Source organism: Agelaius phoeniceus, chromosome 34 (assembly GCF_051311805.1).
Source record: "Agelaius phoeniceus isolate bAgePho1 chromosome 34, bAgePho1.hap1, whole genome shotgun sequence".
Classification (NCBI taxonomy): domain Eukaryota; kingdom Metazoa; phylum Chordata; class Aves; order Passeriformes; family Icteridae; genus Agelaius; species Agelaius phoeniceus.
In genome coordinates, this window is record NC_135298.1 from 2,277,219 (window position 1) to 2,300,846 (window position 23,628).

The 23,628-nt window shown below is 57.7% G+C and overlaps 1 protein-coding gene and 1 long non-coding RNA gene across 2 annotated transcripts; both read right to left on the bottom strand.

Annotated features, from left to right (window-relative positions):
- Positions 1–3,935: 3,935 nt before the first annotated feature.
- Positions 3,936–4,781, bottom strand: LOC143696371 (uncharacterized). Its single transcript, XR_013185815.1, has 3 exons — positions 4,619–4,781; positions 4,325–4,403; positions 3,936–4,138 (listed from the first exon to the last, which is right to left on the bottom strand). It is a non-coding gene; the product is annotated as an uncharacterized LOC143696371 (long non-coding RNA).
- Positions 4,782–20,794: 16,013 nt separating this feature from the next.
- Positions 20,795–23,293, bottom strand: LOC143696414 (serine/threonine-protein kinase pim-1-like; the record flags this gene model as incomplete). The annotated part of the gene is made up of 5 exons (XM_077192544.1): positions 20,795–20,901; positions 21,150–21,326; positions 21,972–22,338; positions 22,542–22,592; positions 22,709–23,293. Coding segments are annotated over 5 exons (1,287 nt in total), but the record flags the coding sequence as incomplete, so codon positions are not given.
- Between the last annotated feature and the right edge of the window lie 335 nt (positions 23,294–23,628).

Consider the following 23,628-nt stretch of genomic DNA (forward strand, 5'->3'; position numbering starts at 1 on the left):
CCAGACTGATTCTTCTTCCACATGGTCTGGGAATGCCCTGGGGTCAAGTCAGGTCACTGTCCCAGCTGCGTCTCTGCCCCTTTCTGGTGCTCCCCAAGCCCTCGCTGCCAGGGCAGGATGAGGAACAGGAAAGGCCTCGGCTCTGGGCAGGAACAAAACCCTCCTGGAACCTTCCCTCTGTTTCCAGGCCAAATCCAAGCCCTGCCCCAGAGAAGCCCCTGGAAGGAAGTTCAGTCTCCCCAGCCCAAAGCAGTCCCCAGTGCCCATCCCCAGCACCAGGCACTGCCTTCCCCAGGGCGTCTCCTCTAGGAAAGGGATGGCTCAGCGAGCACCAGGCCGATGGCGATTGCAGCTCGGGGGGAAAACAGGCGGGAGGGGATCCCTGCTTGGAGTTCCAGGGGTGCTTTATGGGCCAACACACCCGAGGGGTCCAGGCACCAAGAACCAAGAACAAAGCAGGGTCCAGGCTTTTATATGGGACAAGGGAGGGGGAGCTTTGGTGTTGCCATGATATTTTCTGAAACTGAGAAGCTGAGAAGCCTCACAGGAAAAGAAAAACAAGAATTATCTGCTGCTGTGGAATGCAACAGGTGCATCTTTGATTGGTCCATGTTGGTTGTTTCTAATTAATGGCCAATCACAGTCAGCTGGCCCAGACTCTCTGAGAGGCATGAGCTTTTGTTATCATTCTTTTCTATTCCCTGCTTGCCTTCTGATGAAATCCTCTCTTCAATTCTTTTAGTATAGTTTTAATATATCATTTTCTTTTAAGATAATATATATCATCACTAATAAATCAGCCTTCTGAAACATGGAGTCAAGATTCTCGTCTCTTCCCTCGTCCTGGGACCCCTGCAAACACCAGCGCACTTTGGGCCTGAGGGCCAATGGGCAGAGGGAACAAGGGTGGTGCAAAGGTGGGACAAAAGGGCAGCAACCAACTGGGATTCAGGGGAGGAGCTGCAGGGAACGGGAACCAATAGGAAAGCAGGAGTGGGGAACATTCTAGAACTGGGGAGGAGAACAAGGATGATGTAACTTGAGTCATCAACATGTAAGGGACACGATGCCACCAGGACACACACCAGGGGACAATGTCACCACACCTGTGGGGACGCTGCCACCAGGACGCCTCCAGTGACACCCAGCATGGGCCCACATGGCCCCTGTGGGTGACACTGACCCTTGCCCTGTCCCCAGGGGCGGTTGGGGTCCCCTGAGCACAGTGGCCCTGGGACACCCTGGTGGCTGTCACTCACTCCTGGGCCACTTGTCACCAGCTGAACAAGTTCCCATCCTGCCCTGGTGGGTGGTGACATTTGGCTGGGACACCACAATGGTGGCAGGGGGGACGTGGTGGCAGGAACTGCATCAGGCAGCGCTATGGCTGAGGTGAAGGTGCTGGTGGCACTGTGGTGGCACAGGTGGTGACCTTGATGCTGTCCCAGTTCATGTCCCCATCCATGATCATGTCCTCCCATGTCACCATCCATGGCTGTGTCCCCCCATGTTCCTGTCCATGGCCACTTCCAACTCAGGTCCCCACCCAGGGCTGTGTCCCCACGTGTTCCTATCCAAGCCTTAGTTCAATGTCTTGATTTTTACCCCAATTTCAGGGCTTTCAAAGGTATGAACAGAAACCTTTGTGTTTGAAGGCAAAACCAAAAGGATTTATGTGTCCCTGCCAGAAGAGCATCCATGTGCTTGGGTGGGTGAGAAGAACCTTTTTTGGAGGGGTTTCCACCCCACTGTCTCCAAAATCATAGGGTTTTGCCTCAGTCTGACCCGATTTGGTTGTAGAAGATGCCTGTGGGGCAGAGAGAATTAAAATGATGGATTTGTATTGGAGAAGACCTCCAAGGCCACCCAGTGTTGCTTGATGCCACCAGGAAGATGCAAGAAGTGAGATTTTTCTGGGGTCAGAAGTCGACAAATCTGCTCCATATCGCTATAGGACATGAAACAACACGAGCGCACACACCACTGTTCTCAAGGTGAGAAAAGGGAAGTTTATTTCCTGACTCCAACATTTATAGTTTTCCAAAAGTGACAGTGGATTGGAGGGTGACAGTGCCACCTCTCCAATGACACTGGACAAACCAACAGTCCATCAGATTTCTTCTCCTCCATAAAAGAATGCAAAACAATAAGTTATTTACAGGAAGTATGTGAGAAAGTTTGCTACAAGAATGTAAACATCAGAAGGCCTAGAAAAATCTTCAAAAGTCAGGGCGACAGCTCTCCACAATGGATTTCTGATGTTGGTCTGTGGATGTGTCCAGGTGCTCACGGGGAGCCAGGAGCCAGCCAGGTGTCTTCCTAACACAAATCAGCAGCACCACGGATCACCAGGGCTCTGCCCAACGGGGTCACCGGGGATCATCCAGTGCTGATCCTCCAATGAGGGATGGAGCTGTGGAGCTGGAGCAGCACACAAAGCTCTTCCCGCCCTGGGAGCACTCCCACAGCTTCCCTCAGTGCTGGATGAAGCGGTCCAGCTGGAGAAAGATTGATTGATTGTCCTTCTCGGACGTCCCGGCCGGCTGTCCAGCACCGCTAGCAGTAGGGGGGCACTATCCCGATCTCCGTGGTTCGGGACAGCACCTAAGGCAAACGCTCTGTGCCGTGACAGCAGTGTTACCTTGTGGCAGGACGTGGCTTGGCTTATGGCTACAGTCAGCAGAAATGAGAGAGCGCTCTCCAGCTGTGGTGAATCCAGGTTTATTGGGTCCCAGGGAAAACAGACAACCGAAGAGAGCGAGGGGGAAGTTGCAACAGCTTATAAGGAGGGAGGGACACAGGGGAGGAGTCAGTCCTTGGACGAATAGGGTTTCAGAGGGGAGTGGGATACAAAAGATTGACTTAGGGAAAACCCCAATGGGGATAACTTGAGGGTGGGGCCCCGGCCCCTGAGCCAATCACTCGATGCTCTAGCTGAAAGTTTCTAGAGAGTTCTAGAGAGAAGGGTGGGAGCGCCGAGTGACGGACAGGGCACCGGGGAGGGATTTGAGGAAGGGTACATTAATCTCCAAGGCAACTGGGGAGGAGTTGGGATAACTGGCAGCATAAAAGAAGGAAAGGGAGAACCAGGGCAGAACCACTGCATGATAGGGGGAACAGAACAGTCCAACTTATACAGACAACACAACAGCTGGATGCATTGGTGTTGGGTCAAGGCTGACCTCTGGGAGAAGCTCTTCCCACACCAGGCACACTCATAGGGCCTCTCCCCGCTGTGGATGCGCTGGTGGGCACTCAGGTGGGCGCTCGTCCTGAAGCTCTTCCCACACCCCCCACACTCGTAGGGCCGTTCCCCTGTGTGGCTCCTCTGGTGGGCAGTCACTTCATAGCTGGTCTTGAAGCTCTTCCCACACCTGGGACACTCGTAGGGCCTCTCCCTGGAGTGGATGAGCTGGTGCCTGAGGAGGCTGCACTTGTCCCTGAAGCCCTTCCCGCAGTCGGGGCAGCGGAAGGGCCTCTCCTCTGTGTGAGTGCGCTGGTGATGGAGGAGATTGGAGCTGATCTGAAACCTCTTGCTGCATTCATCACACTCGTAGGGCCGTTCCCCGTGTGGCTCCTCTGGTGGAAAATCAGGCTGGATCTGGCTCTGAAGCTCTTCCCACACTCAGGACATCCGTAGGGCCTCTCCCGGTGTGGACGCGCTGGTGGCAGATCAGGTTGGAGTTGTGGCTGAAGCTCTTCCCACACTGCCCACACTCATAGGGCCTCTCCCTGGTGTGGATTCCCATGTGGGAGTTCAGGCAGGAGCTCCACCTGAAGCTCTTCCCACACTGCCCACACTCATAGGGCCATTCCTCTGTGTGGATTCTCCAATGGTTGATCAGGGACGATCTCCACCTGAAGCTGTTCCCACATTCCAAGCACTCGTGGGGCTTCTCCCCATCCTGAAGCTGCTCAGGGACCCCCAACTCCGACCTGTGGTCACCTTCCCGGCCCAAGGTGGGTCTTTCCTCCTCGGATCCCCGTGATCTGCGTTTGCAGCCCCTCCTTGTGTGGGATCTCTGGGACTTTTCCTCCCCGTTGGATTCCTGTGCCCTGGAGCCACTCCAAACGGCCTCAGCCACCAGGTTCTGCTGTGGGGATTTGTCCTCCCTGCTCTCCATGCTCAGCTCCTTCCCTGGGGGAGGAAGGACAAGGAGAGGATGGGATTTGCCTCCGTGCCACAGGGAAGGGGAAGGAGATCCCCCCAGTGCATCCCTGGCTGGACAGCATCAGCAGTGGGGCTGTCCTGCAGCCGGGGGCCGTGCTGGGCTGGGAGATGGAGCAGGAGAGAGGGGGAAAGGGGCACTGACTTCCTCCTCACCTGCCTGGGTGTCCTGGGGCATCTTCTTCCTCCTCGCAGCCTCCTCCTCCACCTGGCCAAGGTTTGGGAATGGGAAATCCTGGTTTGGGGGGCAAAACAAGGGCTGAGCGTGTCGGGTTTGATGGTCCCGGTGCCCAAGTGCAGCTGGAGAAGTCAGCGCCCCTTTCAGCCTCGGGGGGCCCGGACCCCGCTCATCCCCAGCCTCCCCCACCCCTCCAGGCTGCCGGGGGTCCCTCTGCACCGGGATCGCCCCTCTCCGCCATGGATTTGGGGCGACTCCCCCTCCCCGCTCACCTGCGGCTTCCGGAGGGGGCGGAACCGGGGCAGCCGCGGCCCGAGCGGGGGAACCGCGTGGGGTTGGTGCTGCGGCTCCTCCTCCCGCTGCTCCTCTTCCTCCTCCTCTGGCCCTCCTCTTCCTCTTCTTCCCGCTCCTCTCTCTCTCTTTCCCTTTCCTTTTCCTCCTCCTCTGTCCCTGCTCTCCCTCCCGCTCCTCCTCCGCTCCCAGCCCGGCCCGGGCAGTGCCGGCACCCAAAAGCAGCCGCGCTCTGCCCTGGGGGGTTCCAAAGCGGCCCCGCCACGCCCGGCACTGGGAGCGATACTGGGAGCACTGGGAACGATGGTGAGAGCAGCGGGCGGGACCTGGGAGCGCTCTCCCTGCCGGTCCCGCTCTTACTGGGAGCACTGGGAACGATGGTGAGAGCAGCGGGCGGGAACTGGGAGCGCTCTCCCTGCCGGTCCCGCTCTTACTGGGAGCACTGGGAGGGAACTGGGAGCAAACAGCGCCCGGACGCGGCTGCAGCCGGCGGGGGCGGGGCCGAAGCTGAGGGCGTGGTTATGCAAATCAGGGAGGGATCGCGCGCTGGGATTGGTGGGCGGGAGCAGGGCGGGATTGTCACGGTCACGTGAGGGCCGAGGGGGGCCGGGGCGATGGCGGCGGCGTCCGGGGAGAGGGAACCGGGAATGGGGACAGGGAATGGGGAATGGGGACAGGGAATGGGGACAGGGAATGGAAATGGGGATGGGAGATGGGGAATGGGGACCGGGAATGGGGGATGGGGACAGAGAATGGGGAATGGGGATAGGGAATGGGAATGGGGAATTGGAATGGGGACAGGGACAGGGAATGGGAATGAGGAATGGGAATGGGGGATGGGGATAGGGAATGGGGAGTGGGGACAGGGAATGGGGTCCATACTGGGAATGGAGCAGGACGGGACTGGGAGTGGGGTGACACGGGAATGGGCGGAGGAAAGGGGAGTGACAGCAGGGAGGGGGGTATCCGCTACAGGGGACACCAGGAAGCAGGACAAGGGGACACAGGGACAGTTCCAGGCCGGGAGGTCCTTGATCAGCAGCCCCAGAATCTCCACCAGCATCTTCCAAAGCACCCGGAGCCGCTCGGCCTCGTGTCCCCAAAGCCCTGAGCAACCCCCAAGTCCTTCCCAGGAACTCTCAGCTCCCTTGGACCCAGCATCCCCCACACCTCTGGAACAGCCCCCCACTTCTCTAGCCCCATCTTAGTTCAACATCTTTATTTTTACCCAGGTTTTGAGTGTTTGGAAAGAATGAAGAAACGTGAAAAGAAGACCCAGGCCATGAGGAGCCAGGAGGATGTGGAGCCCCCAGCCAGGTGTCTTCCCACCAGGGATCACCGGCACCACGGATCACCGGGGCTCTGCCCACCGGGGTCACTGGGGATCATCCAGCGCGGATCCTCCCGTGGGGATGGAGCTGGAGCAGCGCACGGAGCTCTTCCCACACTGGGGGCACTGGCAGGGCTTCCCTCAGTGCTGGCTGCGTTGGTGTTGGGTCAAGGCTGACCTCTGGGAGAAGCTCTTCCCACACCTGGTACACTTGTAGGGGCTGTGACATCCCAGGAACAGGGCTGGGATGGGCTCTGGTGCCTGGGACATCCCCAGCAGCAGCGGGGCTGGGATGGGCGCTGGTGCCTGGGACATGCCCAGCAGCAGCGGGGCTGGGATGGGCTCTGGTGCCTGGGACATGCCCAGCAGCAGCAGCAGGGCTGGGATGGGCTCTGGTGCCTGGGACATCCCCAGCAGCAGCGGGGCTGGGATGGGCTCTGGTGCCTGGGACATCCCCAGCAGCAGCAGGGCTGGGATGGGCTCTGGTGCCTGGGACATCCCCAGCAGCAGCAGGGCTGGCTGTGATGCTCTCCAGTGCCTGGGCCGTGCCCAGGGGTGCTGCTGGCTGGGGTTGGGTTGGTGCCTGTGCAGTGCCCTGGGCAGGGTCACAGCGGGGCAGCTCTCAGTGTCCCCAGCAGGCCACGCTGTCCAGGGCAGCCGTGCCAGCGCTCGCTGCGCACTTGGGGCAGGCTGGGCTGGACGGGGCTCGGGGCACAAACGCCGCCCCCGGGGCTGGGCTCTGCCCCTGCCTCTGGGGCCCAGCCCCTGCTGGCAGCGCCTTGGGCAGGGCACGGGGCTGCTGCTGGCCCAGGGGGACAGGCCTTGCCCCCTGCCAGCTGCCCGGGCCCCTCGGGTGCCTGTGCCACAGCCCTGTGCCTCCTGTCCCCGCTACTCCCCGCTCCTCTATCTAGCCTCCTCTACCTCCACTCCCTCCATCAAAGCCCCACTCAACCTCTGCACTGTGACCTCTGGAAAGAACAAAAGAACAGGAAAGAAAGAATGAGAGAGAAAAGGAAAGGAAAGGAAAGGAAAGGAAAGGAAAGGAAAGGAAAGGAAAGGAAAGGAAAGGAAAGGAAAGGAAAGGAAAGGAAAGGAAAGGAAAGGAAAGGAAAGGAAAGGAAAGGAAAGGAAAGGAAAGGAAAAAAAGTAAAAAGAAAAGAGAAACTTGTAGCCATTTGGCCCTGCCTGGATGCCAGGCACCCACCAAAGCTGCTCTCTCACTCCCCTCCAGAGATGGACAGGAGAAAAAACAGAATGAAGGCTTCATGGCTTGAGTTCAGGACTGGGACAGATCATTCAGCAAATGCCATCATAGGCAAAACATTTTTGAAATTACAGGTATTAATTGAATTTCTTTCTATCCAGATCAGGGCAGGATAGTGAGAAGTAAAATAAAGCTTCACAAACACCTTCTGCCTGTTCCTCCCTCCTTCCCAGCTCTGCTCCTCCCCCAGTGGTGCAGGCAGACAGGCACTGGGGGCTCTGCTCCGTTCATCACCCGTTGTTTCTCTGCTGCTCGGGGAGAGGAGTCGTTCCCCTGCTGTGCCAGGGGTCCCTCCTGAGACACTTCTCCATGAACTTCTGCAGGGTGAGTTCATCTCACGGACAGCAGCTCTTCACAAACTGCTGCAGCTGCCTCACTCTCCCAGGGGCTCACAAGTCCTGCCAGGACCCTGCTCCAGCGTGGGCTCCTCTCTCCACAGCTTTGCAGGTCCCTGCTGGGTCCCTGCTCCAGCACAGGTTTCTCATGGGGTCCCAGCCCCTGCTCAGGCACCCCCTGCTCCAGCACGGGCTCCTCCAGGCGCTGCAGGTGCATCTCTGCTCTCCGGGCCCTCCATGGGCTGCAGGGGCCCAGCTGCCTCCCCAGGGGCTGCCCAGGGAATCTCAGGGCAATCAGCTCCAGCCCCTGGAGCAGCTCCTGCCCCTCCTCCTGCCCTGCCCTGGGGTGTGCAGAGTTGTTCCTCTCACGTGTTCTCACCCTGCTCTTCCCTGCTCACAGTTACACCTACACCATCACCCATTTTCCTAAATCTCTTGCCCCAAAGGTGTTACCACCATTTCCAACTGGCCCAGCCTTGGCCAGCGGCCGGTGCATCCTGGAGCTGGCTGGAATTGACTCTGTGGGACACAGAGGAGCAGCTGCTTCCATCAGCCTCTCACAGAAGGTGCTCCTCGAGCTCCCCTTACCAAAACCTGGCCATGCAAACCAAGTATAAGCATGGTAGGGTTTTTATTACCATTATTAATTCTTCTTTTTGCTATTGTCACTATTATTGCGCCTGTGATGTCACACTGCCCCTGTGATGTCACAGAGCCAACTCTATGTCACCTTGTGATGTCATACAGCAGTGCTGTGAAATCACAGAAGACTGATATCCCAAAGTCATCCTGTCATGTCACAATCTGTTTTGTGATGTCACAGCCTGCTCTATGATGTCACACAGCCACCAGGTGATGTCACAACCCACTCTCTCATGACACAGAGCCACCCTCTGTGATGGCAGACTCTTCTCTATGGCCTCATAATATGCTCTGTGATGTCACAGCCAGTTATGTGATGTCACAGCCAGCTCTGTGATGTCACAAAACCCTCAAGAACTCAGTTCTAATAAAACACTGAAGTTTCTTGTACTTTGAAGAGATCCCTGTCAGGGACACGACTGAGAAAGTGTCCCCAGGTTCCAGCTAGAGCAGAACACTGCAGGCAGTGATGCCAGGTGGGCACAAGCAAGGCAAAGGTGTCTCTGGTGCTGAGCACACCTGGATGTGTTTGAGGAATGCAAAGGGCCAAGGCCTGACCCCAGGGCCTGGCCAGGCAGATCCTGTCCCTCCCTCCTGGCTCAGGGCTCTTCCCGGGATGGGCACTGGCATGTGGGGATGTGCAATGCCAGGGCCAGGAGCGTGGGGCGGCCGCTGCCAGGCTGCTGAGCAGGGACAAGGAGGCCATGAGGCCCCAGGCCTGCAAGGGTCACTTGTCCCCTCCTGGCCCCAGGCCCAGCAGCCATGGCCAAAGTGCTGCCCAAGCTGGCTCTGGCAGGGCTGTCTTGCAGCTGCTGCCCATCCCTGTGCCCTGTGCAGCCCAGGCTGTCCCACGGTGTCCCTGCCCTGCAACTCTGTCCCTGCAGGCTGTCGGCATCCCCCGGCTGCCCCACCTGGCTGGGCCCTTCCTTTGCTGACAGCTCTGCCTGGCCACTGCACGGTGTTTGCAGGGATTGAGCAATTAGGGCAAAGCTGTATCGCACTGTCTGTAAGGGGAGGAGTTCCTTAATAAGTACAGTAAGATATGATATAATATAGTAGAATAAAGCCATGGATCAGCCTTCTGCAATCATGGAGACAATGCTAATTATTACCTGGCTGGGAGCCTGCAACAACAGGCAAACACTGCAGTACTGATAAACAGAGGTGCAGCCAGGGGAGGGAGGCAGGTGGAAAAGGCTTTGTGCAGTCCCTGCTCTGAGGGGATGCTCAGCATGGCCTGAAGGTCTGCATATAGGAGAAAACAACAATGAACACAGAACAGCCAAATGATAAACAGGCACAAACAGCAAGAAGCCCAGGTTCCCTGGGGTTGGAAGTTTGAGGATCTGGGGGATTTCACAGAAGAACTGACCCAGGGCATTGCCATGGCACAGGGGCAGGCAAAATGTATTGGCCATGTGCAGCAGAGCAGTGAGAAAGCCCCTGGCCCAGGCAGCTGCTGCCATGTGGGCACAAGCTCTGCTGCCCAGGAGGGTCCCGTGGTGCAGGGCTTTGCAGATGGACACGTAGCAGTCGGAGCACGTGAGGGTCAGGAATGAAAGCTCTGCTGTGATAAAGAACAAAAAGAAAAAGACCTGTGCAGCACATCCAGTGTAGGAGATGGTGCTGGTGTCCCAGAGGGAATTGTGCATGGCTCTGGGCACAGTGGTGCAGATGGAGCCCAGGTCAGTGAGGGCCAGGCTGAGCAGCAAGAAGAACATGGGCGTGTGCAGGTGGTGGCCGCAGGCTACGGCGCTGATGATGAGGCTGTTGCCCAGGAGGGCAGCCAGGGAGATGCCCAGCAAGAGGCAGAAGTGCAGGAGCTGCAGCTGCCCCGGCTCTGCCAATGCCAGCAGGAGGAAGTGGCTGATGCAGCTGCTGTTGGACATTTGCTGTGGCTGCACGTGGGCACCTGTTCATGGAGAAAAGGACAGTGAAGGGTTAGAGGAGATACCTGTAACCAAAATCAAAGCCATTTCCCACACACCCTCCTTTGTAACACACACGGACATGCTCTTGTGTTTCAGAGTTCTGATGTTTTCTTTTTAAGCTCCTTCCATGGACTTCCTGGTACTCTTGGATATCAGAAACCCTGAGCATTTCTGCTGCCCTCTGGTAGAACAGAGTGATTTCCCTGAGGCAAGATAATGAGTGGAGGCTGGGGGCAGATGATCTGTCACTTCATTCTGTTTGCAGTTCCTCTGGGCTTTCACTTTTCTCAGCTGGAGGATGTTCACACTCCCATGTTCCTCTTACAAACCCCAGGTACTGTGAGAGCAGATGGATCCAGCAGAGCCCAGCTCCACTTCTGTAGCCAAGGACTCACGTTGCTCATCCCACCAACCCAGCAGCATTTTCAGTGTCACAACACCTCTGCCTTTGCCCATGGATCTTATCACTCAGAGATGCTCCAGGACAGGTTTGCATGCTGGGGTGAAGCTCCCAGCCTGGACTGAAATGTCAGAGGGACTTGCAAGTGTCCTTCTGCTGGCATTGGCTGAAGGGAGATGCAGCTCCTTCCCTGGCTGCCCTGACAGCATTGCCCAGAGCCGGGCCCTGGGGACAGCGTCACCCTGAGCCAGCTGTGCCCCTCCAGAGCCCCCAGGGCCGGGCAGCTGCTCCCAGCCCTGTGCTCTGCAGAGGGAACTGGGCCCGGGGCTGCAGAGCTGCCCCACGGCTCTGCTGCAGCTCTGCCTGCACAGGAGGGGCTGCACACCTTGGAGCCCCGGGCCTGAGGGCAGAGGCTTGGCTGGGGCACAGGAGGGAGGGGGCTTCTTCAGAGGCAGGGGCTGCACTGCAGGGGATCCTGTGCACATCTCTCAACTCTCCCTGCCACAGCATTGCTGGGTTCTGTTTTCTCTCCTTCCCTGATCCTCTCTCTGCTTCCTGGAGCTTTTCCTCCTGCAGGGGTTTCCCTGTGCCTGATCTCTCTGTGCCAGCACTCACAGAGCCCAAAGCTCTGTGCACTCTCCTTGGCCTGACAGAACCCTGCCTGTTTGCAGGGCACTGCCTGGGGGCAGCTTCTCTTTGCAGCTTGCAGAAAGGACAGCTCAGACTGAGCCTGATGGCTCCAGCAAAGCTGCTGCTGCTGCTGTCCATGGGCACAGTGGCTGAAGGCACATTAGGGATCTCCTGTGAACCTGCTGGTCACTAGAAGGAACAGTTTGGTGGTCTCAGGCACCACTTGCCAAAATTCAGAACTAATAATTCATAATCATCCTTTAATAATTATCCCCCCTCCCTGCCACTCTCCAGTAGTAGGAATCTGAAGAGAAAGTCTTAGGAAATTGCCTAATTTCAATCAAAATCCTTGTCTTGGAAATATTCTGAGACTGATCAGCATGTGAGAGCTTCATGAGCATTTCAGCTCCCCTGCAGCAGAAATCCTCAGAGATGCACTCGCAGAGTCTGCAGGCATTGGGATGTTGCAGCTTTAGGAGATCAGTGCAGGAGCTGCAGCTGCATTGTCCTGCAGCCAGAGGTTGCTGTGCCAAGGGCTGGCAGTGATTGTGCCCCAGGCCCTTCCCAGCCCCTTCCCAGCCCTGCCTGCTTGAAGCTCTCTGTGCCTCTGTGCTGTGCCCGGGCTGGCTGCAGGCAGTGCCCCAGCCCTGCTGGGCTGTGCACAGGAGCTGCTCCTGCCCAGAGCTGTCTCTCTGCAGCTCTGCTGCCCTTGCCAGGAGCTGCCTCTGGGCCAGGAGCCCGGCCCAGCTCAGCAGCACAGACACAGCACAAGGACTTTAGGAGCCTCTGGGCCTTTGTGCTCAGGCCCTGAACATCAGGCCCTGAGAGGGAGCTGAAGAAGCCTCTGCAGAACTCCAAGTCACAATCCAACTCCAAAGTTTCTTGGACTTGTAGTGGCTCCCACTGAGGGACACGACAGAGAAAGTGTCCCCAGGCCCCAGGCAGAGCAGAGAACTGGAGGCACTGATGGCAGCTGGGGACAAAGAGAAGCCAAGGCTTGGTGCCCTGGGGCACAGCAGGGTCTGTGCCAGCAAGGGCTGGGAGGAAACACCTTGTGCTGAGGCCCTGGGGCCTCCTGGCCCAGCCCCAGCCAGGCTGGGCACTGCCAGCCCCTTGTCCTGCCCTCTGCATCCCCCCCTAGCCCACATCCCAGGGGCCTCAAGGATCTGCTGCAAGGAGTCCCTGGGGAGCCTTGCTCAGCAATGGCCCTGGCGGCTCCTGAATGCTCCCTGCAGGGGCTGCAGCTTTTTCAAAGGACTTGGGGTTTGGCTTTGGCCTTGCAGTCTCTGAGAGCTTTGTGCAATCATGGCCTCCAATTACCTGCTGTAATTAGTCCCTGCAGAGGCTCTGTCAGTAACACCACTCAGTGGGGCTCATGAATGCTTCAAGGTACTTCAGTTCTTTTAAGGTACTTGGTGTTTCCCTTTGGATCCAGACTCTGGGAGAGCTTTGTGCAATCATGGCCCCAATTATCTGCGTTAATGAGTCCCTGGAGAGCTTTGTACTGACACTCAGTGGGGCTCATTCATGCTCTGAGACACTCAAGGTTTTGAAGGTACTTTGGATTTTCCTTTCCACACTGAGTGTCTGAGAGGTTTTTGTGCCATCCTGGCCACCAATTCTCTCCTCCAAGGAGTCCCTGAGGAGCCTGTGTTGGACAGGGACCTGAGTGGGAGCCATGAATGCCTGGAGACACTTTGGGTGTTTCCTCTGACTCTGACTCCAGGCAAGGTTTGTGCAATCTCCTCCCAGGCCCTGAGGTTCAAGGGCTCAGCTCCAAATGCCCAGTGAGGCTCATGAGGATCAAGCAAGTCCTGACAAACCATGGCTCTGCCTTGATTTCCCTCTGCTCCTGTGCAGTTCATTAGGAGGGTTTCCTTTGACAGTTATAGAGAAATAGCTCAAAGAGCTTCTAGGAAATATGTATTCCTATTTGAAAGGGTGTCTTTTATTGCTGTTCCCATTACACAAGAGGTGACTGCAGCATTCAGTGGCTGCTATTGATGCAGGGACTGTCCTAAGGAGGTCTGGCCTGCTCAGAGAAGCTGTGCCTTGAGCTCTGAGCCAGTGTGGACAACCTTGCTCCACATTCCCCAAGCCCATGGTGTCTCTCCTCCCTCACCTGGGAGCTGCTTTGCTTGGAGAAGTGGCTGCACTCAGGCAAAGAGGGATTTTCCTTCTTTGAGTTTTGAAGCCATCTAAAACTCCTGAGTTTCCCCATTGCAAACAGACATCCTCCTCAAGTGTGTGCCAAGCCCAAGGTGGCACCAAGAGCACTCCAGCCCTGCCCTGGGCCAGCTGTGAGGGTGGATCATCATCCCAACAGGCAGCGGGCCATTGCAAGGGGCTGTTGCCATGGACACTGCAGGGACCCCAGTGCTGGGTTTGGGTGCCATGGCAACCGCCATCAGTTCAGGTTTCCTTGGAAAGCAGCCCCAGGAGCCATTTCTGCAGCCAGCTTCCATGGCCCCTTGCCTGCAGAGCTGCTGCTGCCCTGGGCTGCCATGGCAACCCTGAGGACAAAGCGGTGGCAGGGCTGTTCCAGGCACAATTGCAGTGACACTGGTTGGTGCCAGCAGGTGCCATGGCAACGGCCACGGGGACCCGTTCCTTGGTTTGGTGCCATGGCAAGCAATGCCCGGAGCCGTTGTGATGGTTGGTGGGCATGGAAAGCTGCCCTGGGCCCCTTGCTCAGGGCTGGTGTCAGTGCCCAGAGCCAGAGGGGATCCCTTGCTGGGGGCTGTGCCATGGCCACCTGCCCTGTGCCGCGCTGGCCGCTCAGGCACCAGGAACCAGCAGCCAAGGGCACTGCCAGGGCCAAAGGCCAGGTCAGCCAGACAGAAAGGGGCAGGGCTGGGCACTGTTTCCATGGCAACCGGCACTGGGGGGGACACCTGGGGCACCTGGCCTGGCAGTTGCCATGGAAAGCCCTGGCAGGCACTGAGGGCACAGCCCCTGGCACTGAGACACTGCTGGGCCGGGTGCTGAGCACAGCGCTGAGCACGCAGAGATGGTTTTGTTCTTGCTGAGCTGCAGCACAGCCAAGGCCTGTCCTGCCCCTCGTCCAGCCACGCTGGGGAGGGGCTGGGGCTGCGGGGGAGCTTGGCAGGGGACACAGCCAGGACAGGTGACCCCAACTGACCCCGGGCACAGCCCAGACCAGAGCACATCATGCTCAGGCTATGAAGGGGGGGAACAAGGAGCAAGAGGGGAATTTTGGAGGGAGGCTTTTTGCCTTCCCAGCTAACACTTAGGCAAGAGGGGGCCCTGTTTCACCAGTGGGCAGGGTCACTACCAAAGACACAGACACCAACTGAAGGAATTGTGGCATTTATATCATGCACAGCTGCAAAGCATTACAAAAGGATAAGCTCAGCAAAGCACATCATCATTAGCAAAGAATTACAAAAGGATAAGCTCAGCAATCCATCAGAACTCATCATTACATTTTGATGACTAACCCCTTGGTCAAACACTAGAGGTGTTTGTGGCAGACAAAGATTCTGGCTGACTATCAAGGTACACCTTACAGACATCAGTAGTACTTCAGTGACACCATTCTTCATTCTTTTTTCTCAATCTCCTTGGAGTTAGGAACAAGAATTCTGTTGTCCATGGAGCTGGCACCTTTTTAATTCCAGAATAATGCCCCCAGGCCCTTTGCTGTTCAGCTTTACCATGTTGTCTGGGGCTAACAAGGCTTGGGGGGCCCTTTCCCCTCTGGCTGGAAGGGGCCGGGTCCCAGTCCCTGAGGGGCTCCCAGGCTCCTGGATGCAATTCCTGTGCAAGTCCCTCAGTGTCACAGCAGCCTTCCCATGGAGCCCCGTGGATCAGAGCATTTGCCAAAGGGGCCCTTGGGGCAAACAGGGAGATTTGGTCTGGCAGCATGTGTAAAACAATATCCTGTCAGATCTACTTGTTCTCACACACAGTCCTTGGCTGCAGGGACACATTCCCATTGTTCCTGCCCAGCTTTCAGGACTCAGAGTTGGCTTTCCCAGGAGCTGTTCCTTCAGCTGCCTTGGGAGGGCCATTTGGCCTCCGGACCCACACTCTGGCTCCATTATTAGGACTGCTGCATCCAAACCCTTTATCTCCACAAACGGTGGTGATTGGAGCTGGAGCTCCTTTTTTCACAATCGTTCCTAAAATTGCAATATCAATAATTGTGCTACCCTGCCATGGGGTTGAATAATCCAATCCTGGTCACTATTGTTTCACAGAATTACTCTAATTTCTCCTGGATATTCTCCATCAATTCCTCCTGCCGTGACATGAACACTTGGCAAGGCCAAGCTCCAAGGGAGCAGTTACCAAAGCAAAGTGTCCTGGAGGAATCTGAATTCCTGTTTCAGTATTGATAGCTCTCATTTGCTTTGAATTCATCCTCATGAATTCCAATGCATGAAGGCCCAGCCCTGCAGCCTCTGGGCTGGCCCTGCCAGGGGCCATCACAGCCACAACAATTTCCCAGGCAGTCCAAGTCTCACTGCCCATGGTTGGATTTGCAAATTGGGGGCAGCCGTGCACAGCCAGGGGGTTTCCATTTCCCCCGTGGGCCATTGTTCAGGGCATGGAGCACATCTGGGAGATGGGTTCTCCAGGGGCAAAGGTTCCCATCTCCTCATTTTTTCAACTGCTCTTTTAACAACCCCTTCACCCGTTCAACCAATCCTGCAGCTTGTGCATAGTCTGGGACATGAAAAACCCTGCAGGCTTCATCCCTGTATTTTTCACAGCAACAGACAAAGCCCTCTGCATCACAGTATCAGCAAACCCTGGGGAAATAGCCAATTTCCTCCCTTCCTCCTTTTTACATTGTCTACAATCTCACAAAGTTGACCACTGACATGAGGGTCCTGGCCAATCCTGTTCTGTAGGGTATTTAGAGTTACATCCCTGAGCAGCCAAAGCTACCAAATTAGTATTGTCAGCACTATTTCACATTATTATTATTTCATACATAGATATACATATTGATATACATATAGACAGATAGATACAGACATATATATATAATATAGATATATATAAATATACAGATATATATATATATATATATATTAAGGTCTTAATATACAAAAAATACATATAGTTAGTTATTATATTGATATTTCACTGGTACAAATGCAGCTGAGCTCAAGATTAAAACCTTCTGCTCTTGCTCCATGTGGGAGCATTCCAACAATAATTGTTCCTTCTGAAGGTGCTGTTTCCAATGGACTCTTAACAAATTCATCTTTGTCTGCCCAAACCCACAAGTCCTTTTCCTTTTCCATGTGCAGTTTTTGGATGCATTTGAAGACATCCAGGGCTGCAGCTTCTTTTACCCGACTGCCCCACTGCTCCCACGGGGCTCCCACCTCAGCCCACTCCAGAGCCAGGGAACTCCAGGGAAGGGCTTCCCATCTGGGAATTTCTGATGGCACTGATGCCTCACATTGACATTGAACAAGTGACATTTGGTTGGGATCTGGCCAGACTGTGCCAGTTTGGTTTGACCAGTGGCCAAAGTCAGCACCAAAGACACAGACTCCAGCTGAAGGAATCAGTGTCATTTCCTGCAGTTCAGAGCAGCAAAGAATCACAAAAGGAGCAGCTCAGCAATGCACCCAATCATCCCCACCAAAGATTGCCTGCAGTGATTAGGAAAGATGCAGCAGCATTTCCCCTCAGCCTTTCCCATCCCCCAGATGCACACAGCAGCTGGGGAAGCTGTCACAGCCAAGGGCTGCAGAGCCACTCCTGGGCACTGGCAATTCCTGCAGGTGCCTCCAGCCCCAGCTGAGGCTCCAAGCCCGCTGGGAGAGGGCCCAGCTCTGGCAGTGCTGCATGAACAAACTGACAGCACTGCTAGTGTGCCAACATCTGCTTTCATCCTCCTCTTGGCTCCCTCCCAAAGCCTGGCCAGGCCTCAAGGAGGAGCCAAGGCAGCTGACTTTGATCCTTCAGCCCCACACAAGGCCAGATGTCAGATTTCATGGCCTTCTCTGGCTTCTAAATACACAAAGGTCCATCCATGTTTCACTAAGGAGTGGCTACATCTATCACAGTGCTAATGACCATGCATATCTCAGCAGGGAGCAGATACAAAGATAACCTTTGCTTGGAAGGTTCCTCCAGAGGCCACCTTGGGCTCAGGGCCTGCTGTCCAGGCCTCACTCAGGGCTGCTGTCCAGGCCTTGGCACTTCAGGGACGTGCTTTAGTGCTGGGCTTGGCACTGCTGGCTGAGCGGCTGCACTGGGTGAGCTCAGAGGGCTTTTCCAACAGAAAGGATTCTGTGATTCCATGATGATATCTGCTGCATTCAGCTGGGGCTATTTTAGCAGCATTACTTTGCTCCAGAAGTTCCCTCTTGCCCAGCTCCTGTGGCCTGAGGCTTCAGCTCCTTCAGCTCCTGGTGCTGAGCTGCTCATGCTGAACGAGAGCACTCGGAGAGACGAATCCAGTCCATGCAATTCCTTCTGGGACACGCAGAGGGGAGGCTGTGCAAACAGGAGCATTGTTTGCTGTGGCCTCCTCTCTGCCCTTCACGCCTTTCAGCGCTTTGAAGCAGCCAAGAGCTTTCTCCAAGAGTGCAATGGAGCAGCTGTTCCTGCTTGCGGGCCGGGCTCTTCCCAGTCTCTGCCCTTGCCTGCTTCTGTCCCTCTTGCTGTGCCCTCTGTTCCCCCAGGGCTGCCTGGCTGCTGCCCAGGACTGTGGCACTGGCACAGATCCAGTGCTCCAGAGCCTCCTTTCTGTGCCCTTGGAGCTGCCTGGGCACAGCAGCCTTTTCCATCTGCAAGCTCCCCATGGACAGGGAGTGCCCAGCTCCGTTCCTTGCACAGCCTCCAGGAGCCCAGGGCTGCCATCTCAAGTCCCTGCTGGCACTGGGGGCTCCCAGGTGCCTCAGGCTGCTCTGACACCGCCGCACACGGGAGGGAACAGGGCCAGGGGCTGTGCTGAAAGTCAGCTCCATCTGCTGCTGCTGCTGCTGCTGCTGCTGCTGCTGTGGGGTCATTTGTGCAGCCCTGGCCCAGAGTCAGGGATCAGATGCTGCCAGTCTCTTCCAGCCCTGGCTGCTCAGAGGTTGGGCCTTGGAGCCTCAGGTGGCCAAAGGCAGCTGCTGCTGGGCCCTCTGTGTGTGCCCGTGTTCAGCAGTGCTGCTCCATCAGTCTGTGCCCAGCAACGGGGAAAAGCCTCAGCCCTGCAGGGCCAGGAGCTGCCGGGCTCTGCCTGAGCAGCTCAGCCAGCAGCAAGGGAGCTGCTCCACACAGGAACCAGGAGCAAAGGACATTCCTTCTCTAGGACATGTTTTCTATTTAAAGGAAAAAAAGGAAAAAGAAAAAAAACTATATAAAATGTGAAAGATGAAAACAAAACCCAAGTGTTAGTGAAAAACTTCTGAAACTTTGCATTAAGAGGTAAATGATCTTTTTAAAAGGGGAACTCAGTTATTTACATTGTAAATGTGCTGATGGCATGGATCCATCTTACTTATCCCAGCAGCCTTTTAAAAGATTTTGGGCTTTGTTTCCAACATTGCCATTTGAAATTGTGCTCAAAGCAAGAGGAAATTGCTTTGTGCCCTTCCCGCTCCAAGCAGGACTGGGAATGGAAACTCTGTCAAAGCCCAAATCCTTTAGAAGATGCCCTTCCTTCTCAGCCTGGCAAGGAGCTGCACATTCCCTTTGAAACTGTCAGGGATTTCTTAGAGACACAAAGTGCCACTTAGGGCTTTTTGCTCTGGTTTGGCAGTGCACAAGGGCAATTCTCCATCCATCAGCTCCAGACTGCACTGCCTCAGGAACACGGCCCACTCGCCAGCTTTGGCCCACTCAGGCACTTCTAGAGGAGGAAGAAAGTGCAATTGCACAATTCCAGGCAATCAAGAAGGAAGAATGGGACAGACAAACACCCTGTGCAGATCCAGGCGTTCAGCTGGGACTGTGGAGAGTTTGGGTTCTTGCCAATTGGATGTGTGTCCCCAGCTGCAATCTCTGGGCCTGCAGCAGAGTCTCACTCAGCTGCCAAAGCAGAAAGCTCAGGCGCTGTGCTCGCAAGGGGCTCGTCTGATGCAAAGCTGTCAGAGCAATGGGAGGGCAGAGCCAGCCCAGCTGGGCCTAGGGCTGAGCCCAGCAGAGCCCTGGCAGAGCCCAGAGCAGCCTCAGCAGCCGCAGAGCCCGGCTGCAAGGAGAGAAAGCAGAAAGTGCCCATCAGCTGAGGGCTCCTGTGCCCTTGTGCCAAGGCCTGCGGTGCCCAGGCCATGCTGGCTGTGCCCAGAGCTGTGCCCAGAGCTGCCCATCCCTGCTGCCTTTGGCAGCAGAGCAGGAGGGCAGGACATGTGCCCAGCCTGCAGCCAGCCACGGCACATCCAGCCCTCAGCAGCTGCCCAGAGCAGGATGCTCCTGTGCTCGCTGCCATCTCCCAAAAGCTCTGATCCCACCCTGCCAAGCACACAGGGACCCACCTCACGCCAGCCACAGCTGCAAGAAAAGCTGCTCCCAAACCACGTCCTCAGCCTTCTCCAAGGCCACCGCCCATCCACGCCACAGCTGCTCCCAAGCACTTCCCAATCTGCACTGGACCACCTGGAACGCTTCCTCTGGAAAAACAAACAACACATTCTTGAAAAGAGATTAGAGACAAAAAGGGAAAACAAGAAAAACAGGAAAAAATCTTATCTCTGTCAGGGCCTTGAGGAAGGCCCAACTCCTACATGGTAGGGAAAAACCCAGCCATGGGTGAGGGAAGCCCACACTTTCTCACTTCCACCCTGCACTGCCCCCCAAAATCACAGTGATCCCAAAGCAAACAAGGGCAGTGCAGCAGCCCAGCCCTTCCTTGCCTGCAGAGCAAAGCAGCCCCTGCACAGCTTCTGGAGTCCCACCTCTGCTCCCACCATGGGGCTTTGCTTGTGTCGGGCTGGCTGCCCCAGCCCCAGCCCAGGCCCAGGTGGCTGCTGGGGGCTGTTGGCAGGGCCAGGAGCCCACTCCCATTTGTACCCAGCCCAGCCCATGCCCCAGCCCTGCCAAAAAAAGCTGGGCAGCGACTGAAGAATGAGTTGCATCTGCCCCAGCACAGGGGGAACCTTTGCTTCCCAGCCAGGCTGGGCCATGCCCAAATCTGGCAGCATTTCCCCGCGTGGGGACTCACCTGCAAATTCCCTGTGGAGTTTAGCTTTGAAGAAGATGCCAGAATCAAAGTCCATCACCTTCAGCCTCCAGTGGCCAGGCTGACGAAGAGCTTCTCATCCTTGGTGCCATCCTGGCTGTCTCCAGCAGCAGCAGCAGCAGCAGCAGCAGCAGCAGCAGCAGCAGCAGCAGCATCCCCACCCGGTACAGCTTCTCCAGGGGCTCCTGCTCCTTCCCTGGGGGCAGACCAGGCTCTCAGGGCTCTGCCCAGGGCCCCAGCTGTCAGGGAACCAGCACAAGCAAAACCAGCTTGGATGGCAGCCACCAGTGCTGGGCAGAGCAGCTCAACTGCAGCACAAGGGCTGCGTGTGCCCATCCCATGACCCCCGTGCAGTGACACAGGCAGCACAAAAAGGTCTGGGTTCCTTTGCTTCTGATTGCCAAGGCATGTGTGGAGCTGCAACTTACCAGGGCCCTGCATCAAAGTGTGCCTGTGGCTCTCTCCCTTCTTCTATGGCCGAGGAATATCCTGCACCCAAGGATCACAGAACAGGTCTTCTAATGTGGGTCTTTCCAAGGAGTTCACGGATAAACACCACCTGATCAGATCTTTGCACTCTGGGCAGAGAAAGCAGAAAGTGCCAGTCAGCCAGAGAAGGCTCCTGTCTGCTTTGCCCCACTATTGCCATGCCCAGGCCTTGCTGGATGCGCTCAGGGCTGGGCCTAAACTTTCCCATCAATTCCCTGTTTTGGAGGAGAGCAGGACATGTGCCACCTCCTCAGCAGCTGCCAGAGCGGGATGCTCACGAGCCCACTGCTGGCTCCCAGCCCTGGGATTCCCCCCGTGCCCAGAGAAGAGGATCCACCTTGAGAGAGCCCTTGTGGCAGCGGGAGCTGGCCCCAGCTGAGGTTCCGGCCCCTCCTGAAAGGGTGCTCCCCGCAGACCATCTGGTGCAGCAGGATGCCCAGGGACCAGATCGTTGCTGCCTCGCCATGGTACCAGCCAAAGTGGGTCCATTCCGGGGGGCTGTAGGACGGTGTTCCTATGGAATACAGATGGAGTTCAGCAGGGGGATGCTGCTGCTCCCAGAGCCTGGCCCCAGCATCCCTGGGCCTGCGGGGGCTGCATCAGTGGCACACAGGGTGACCACTGCCCTCTCGCCAGCACCTGGGACTTGTGCACAAACTTAGGCTTGGAAAAGAAGCCACTGGTGTCAGAAGAGGGCAGAGGAAGCCCTGGCTAAGCCTGACCATGACAAGCAAAGGAAAAACCCTCTCTGTGCTGGGGAAAACATGCCCTTATCCTCCCTGTCTGCATTGCCCCAAAAATATTAGGAAGCCAAGGCAAACAGGGCGAGTTGAGCAGTGCAAGCCCTTCCTCTCGCCTGCACACCAAACTGGCGGGGGCACAGGTCCCACCCCCCTCTCTGCTACCCCTACTCACAGGGGTTTTGGGCGGGCTGGCTGCCCCAGCCCAGCCCCAGTCCTGGGCAGAGTGGCTGGCAAAGGCTGCCAGCAGGGCTGGAAGATGGCTCCCCACCCAGCCCCGCTCTAAAGCAACTCAGCTGAAGACTCAGTCCTCTGACTGGCAGCAAAAGGGAGAATCCCCGCTGCCACAGCCAGCTTGGGCTGGGAGATGTTGAGCCATGAGATCCCGGGACCAGGAGTACACCCTTACGTGGGCTCACCTGCAAAGTGGGTGTAGGCTGTCTCTTGCAGGTAGGTGCCACAGCCAAAGTCAATCAGTTTGGCCTGCCCGGTGGCCAGGTCAAGCACGATGTTCTCTGGCTTGATGTCGCGGTGCAGGACCCCGCAGCTGGTGCAGTGCCGCACGGCCTCCAGCACCTGGCGGAACAGCTCCCGCGCCACCTCCTCGGGCACGAACCGGCATGCCCGAATGACACGATGCAGGTCCTGACACCGCTCTGGCCGCTCCATCACCATCACGATGTGGTTGGGCAGCTCGAACCACTCCAGGAGCTGCACCACGCCGGGGAAGCCAGTGGACACCTTGGCTAGCAGCACGATCTCCAGCGGGGCCCTGCTGCCGTCGGGCTGCGGGAGGAGCACGATGCCCTCAGTGGGGCCGATGCCGTGCCAGGCCTGGGGAAGCCCTGAGCCAGCCCGGGACGCTCTGCGCCCTGCGCTGCGCCCACGCCCGCTCCCCCTCGAGGCGTCCTGGCGGCTTCCACCGTGCCGGGCCTCGGCTCATCCCCGCCCGGCAGCCCCGGCTGCTGCCACTGGCCCCGCTCACTCACCAGCTCGCCCCAGTGCCGGACGCGGTTCCGTGGCACCCTCTTGATGGCCACCTGCAAGCCAAGGACAGCAGCGGGCTCAGCTCGCCGCCCGCCCTGCCCAGCCCCATCCTCCTCCTCCTCCTCCTCCGCCCCCTCCTCCTGCGCCCGCCGCCGGCCCCGCCGCTCACCGGGGCGCCGTCCGAGAGCCGCGTGGCCGCGAAGACGCTGCCGAATCCTCCGCGCCCCAGCAGCGAACCCAGGCGGTAGCGCTCCTGCAGGGCCTCGTGCGCCGTCCCTGCGGGCGGGACGCGGCTGTCAGCGCTCGGCCCGGGGCCAGCAACGGCCCCCGAGCGCCCCTCAGCCGCCCCGGGCCGGCCATGCCCAGGCCTTCGCTCCTCGCAACGCGGCACGGGAGGCTCGGGGCCGGCGGCCGCGCTGCCGAGCGGCGGAGCTCGGGCCGGGGAAGCCGCAGCGGAGGCGGCGGCAGCGGCCGCGCCGCCTGTGTCCTCCGCGGGCCCCGGCAGGAGCTGGGGCCGGGGCCGGGCTCGGGGCTGGAGCCTGCCTCGGGGCCGGGGCCGGGCTCGGGCCAGGCGGAGGCAAAGGGCGGCGATGCCGCCCCCGCACACGGCACTGATGCCCGCCCAGCAGCGCCACCGCCAGTAGGGCCAGAGCCGGGCGGAGGCGAGACCGCGGCGGGACGGGCGGGGCCGGGCACGGGGCAGCCCCGCCCGGGGCCGGGGGCGGGCCGGGGGCATGGCCCGGCCCGGCAGGGGGAGAGGGAGGCGGGGACACGAGAGGGAGGCGGGGAGAGGAGAGGGACGCCGGGCAAGGGACCCCGGGAGAAGGGTGCCCGACAGCGGGAAAGGGAGACACAGAGACAGAAAGAGAGAAAGACCAAGAAAGAGAGAACGAGAAAGAAAGAGAGAAAGAGAAAGATCGTTATAGATTATCTGGTTTTCTGCTTTTGCCGCTGTTGCCGCTGCTGCTTCTGCCGCTGCTGCTGCCGCCGCTGCCGCTGCTGCAACTGAAGCACCGGGGCCGTTCGTCCCCGTGTCCGTTCCCCGCTCGCCCCACGAGCCCCACGTTCGAGCCCCGCGCGCCCCGGGCA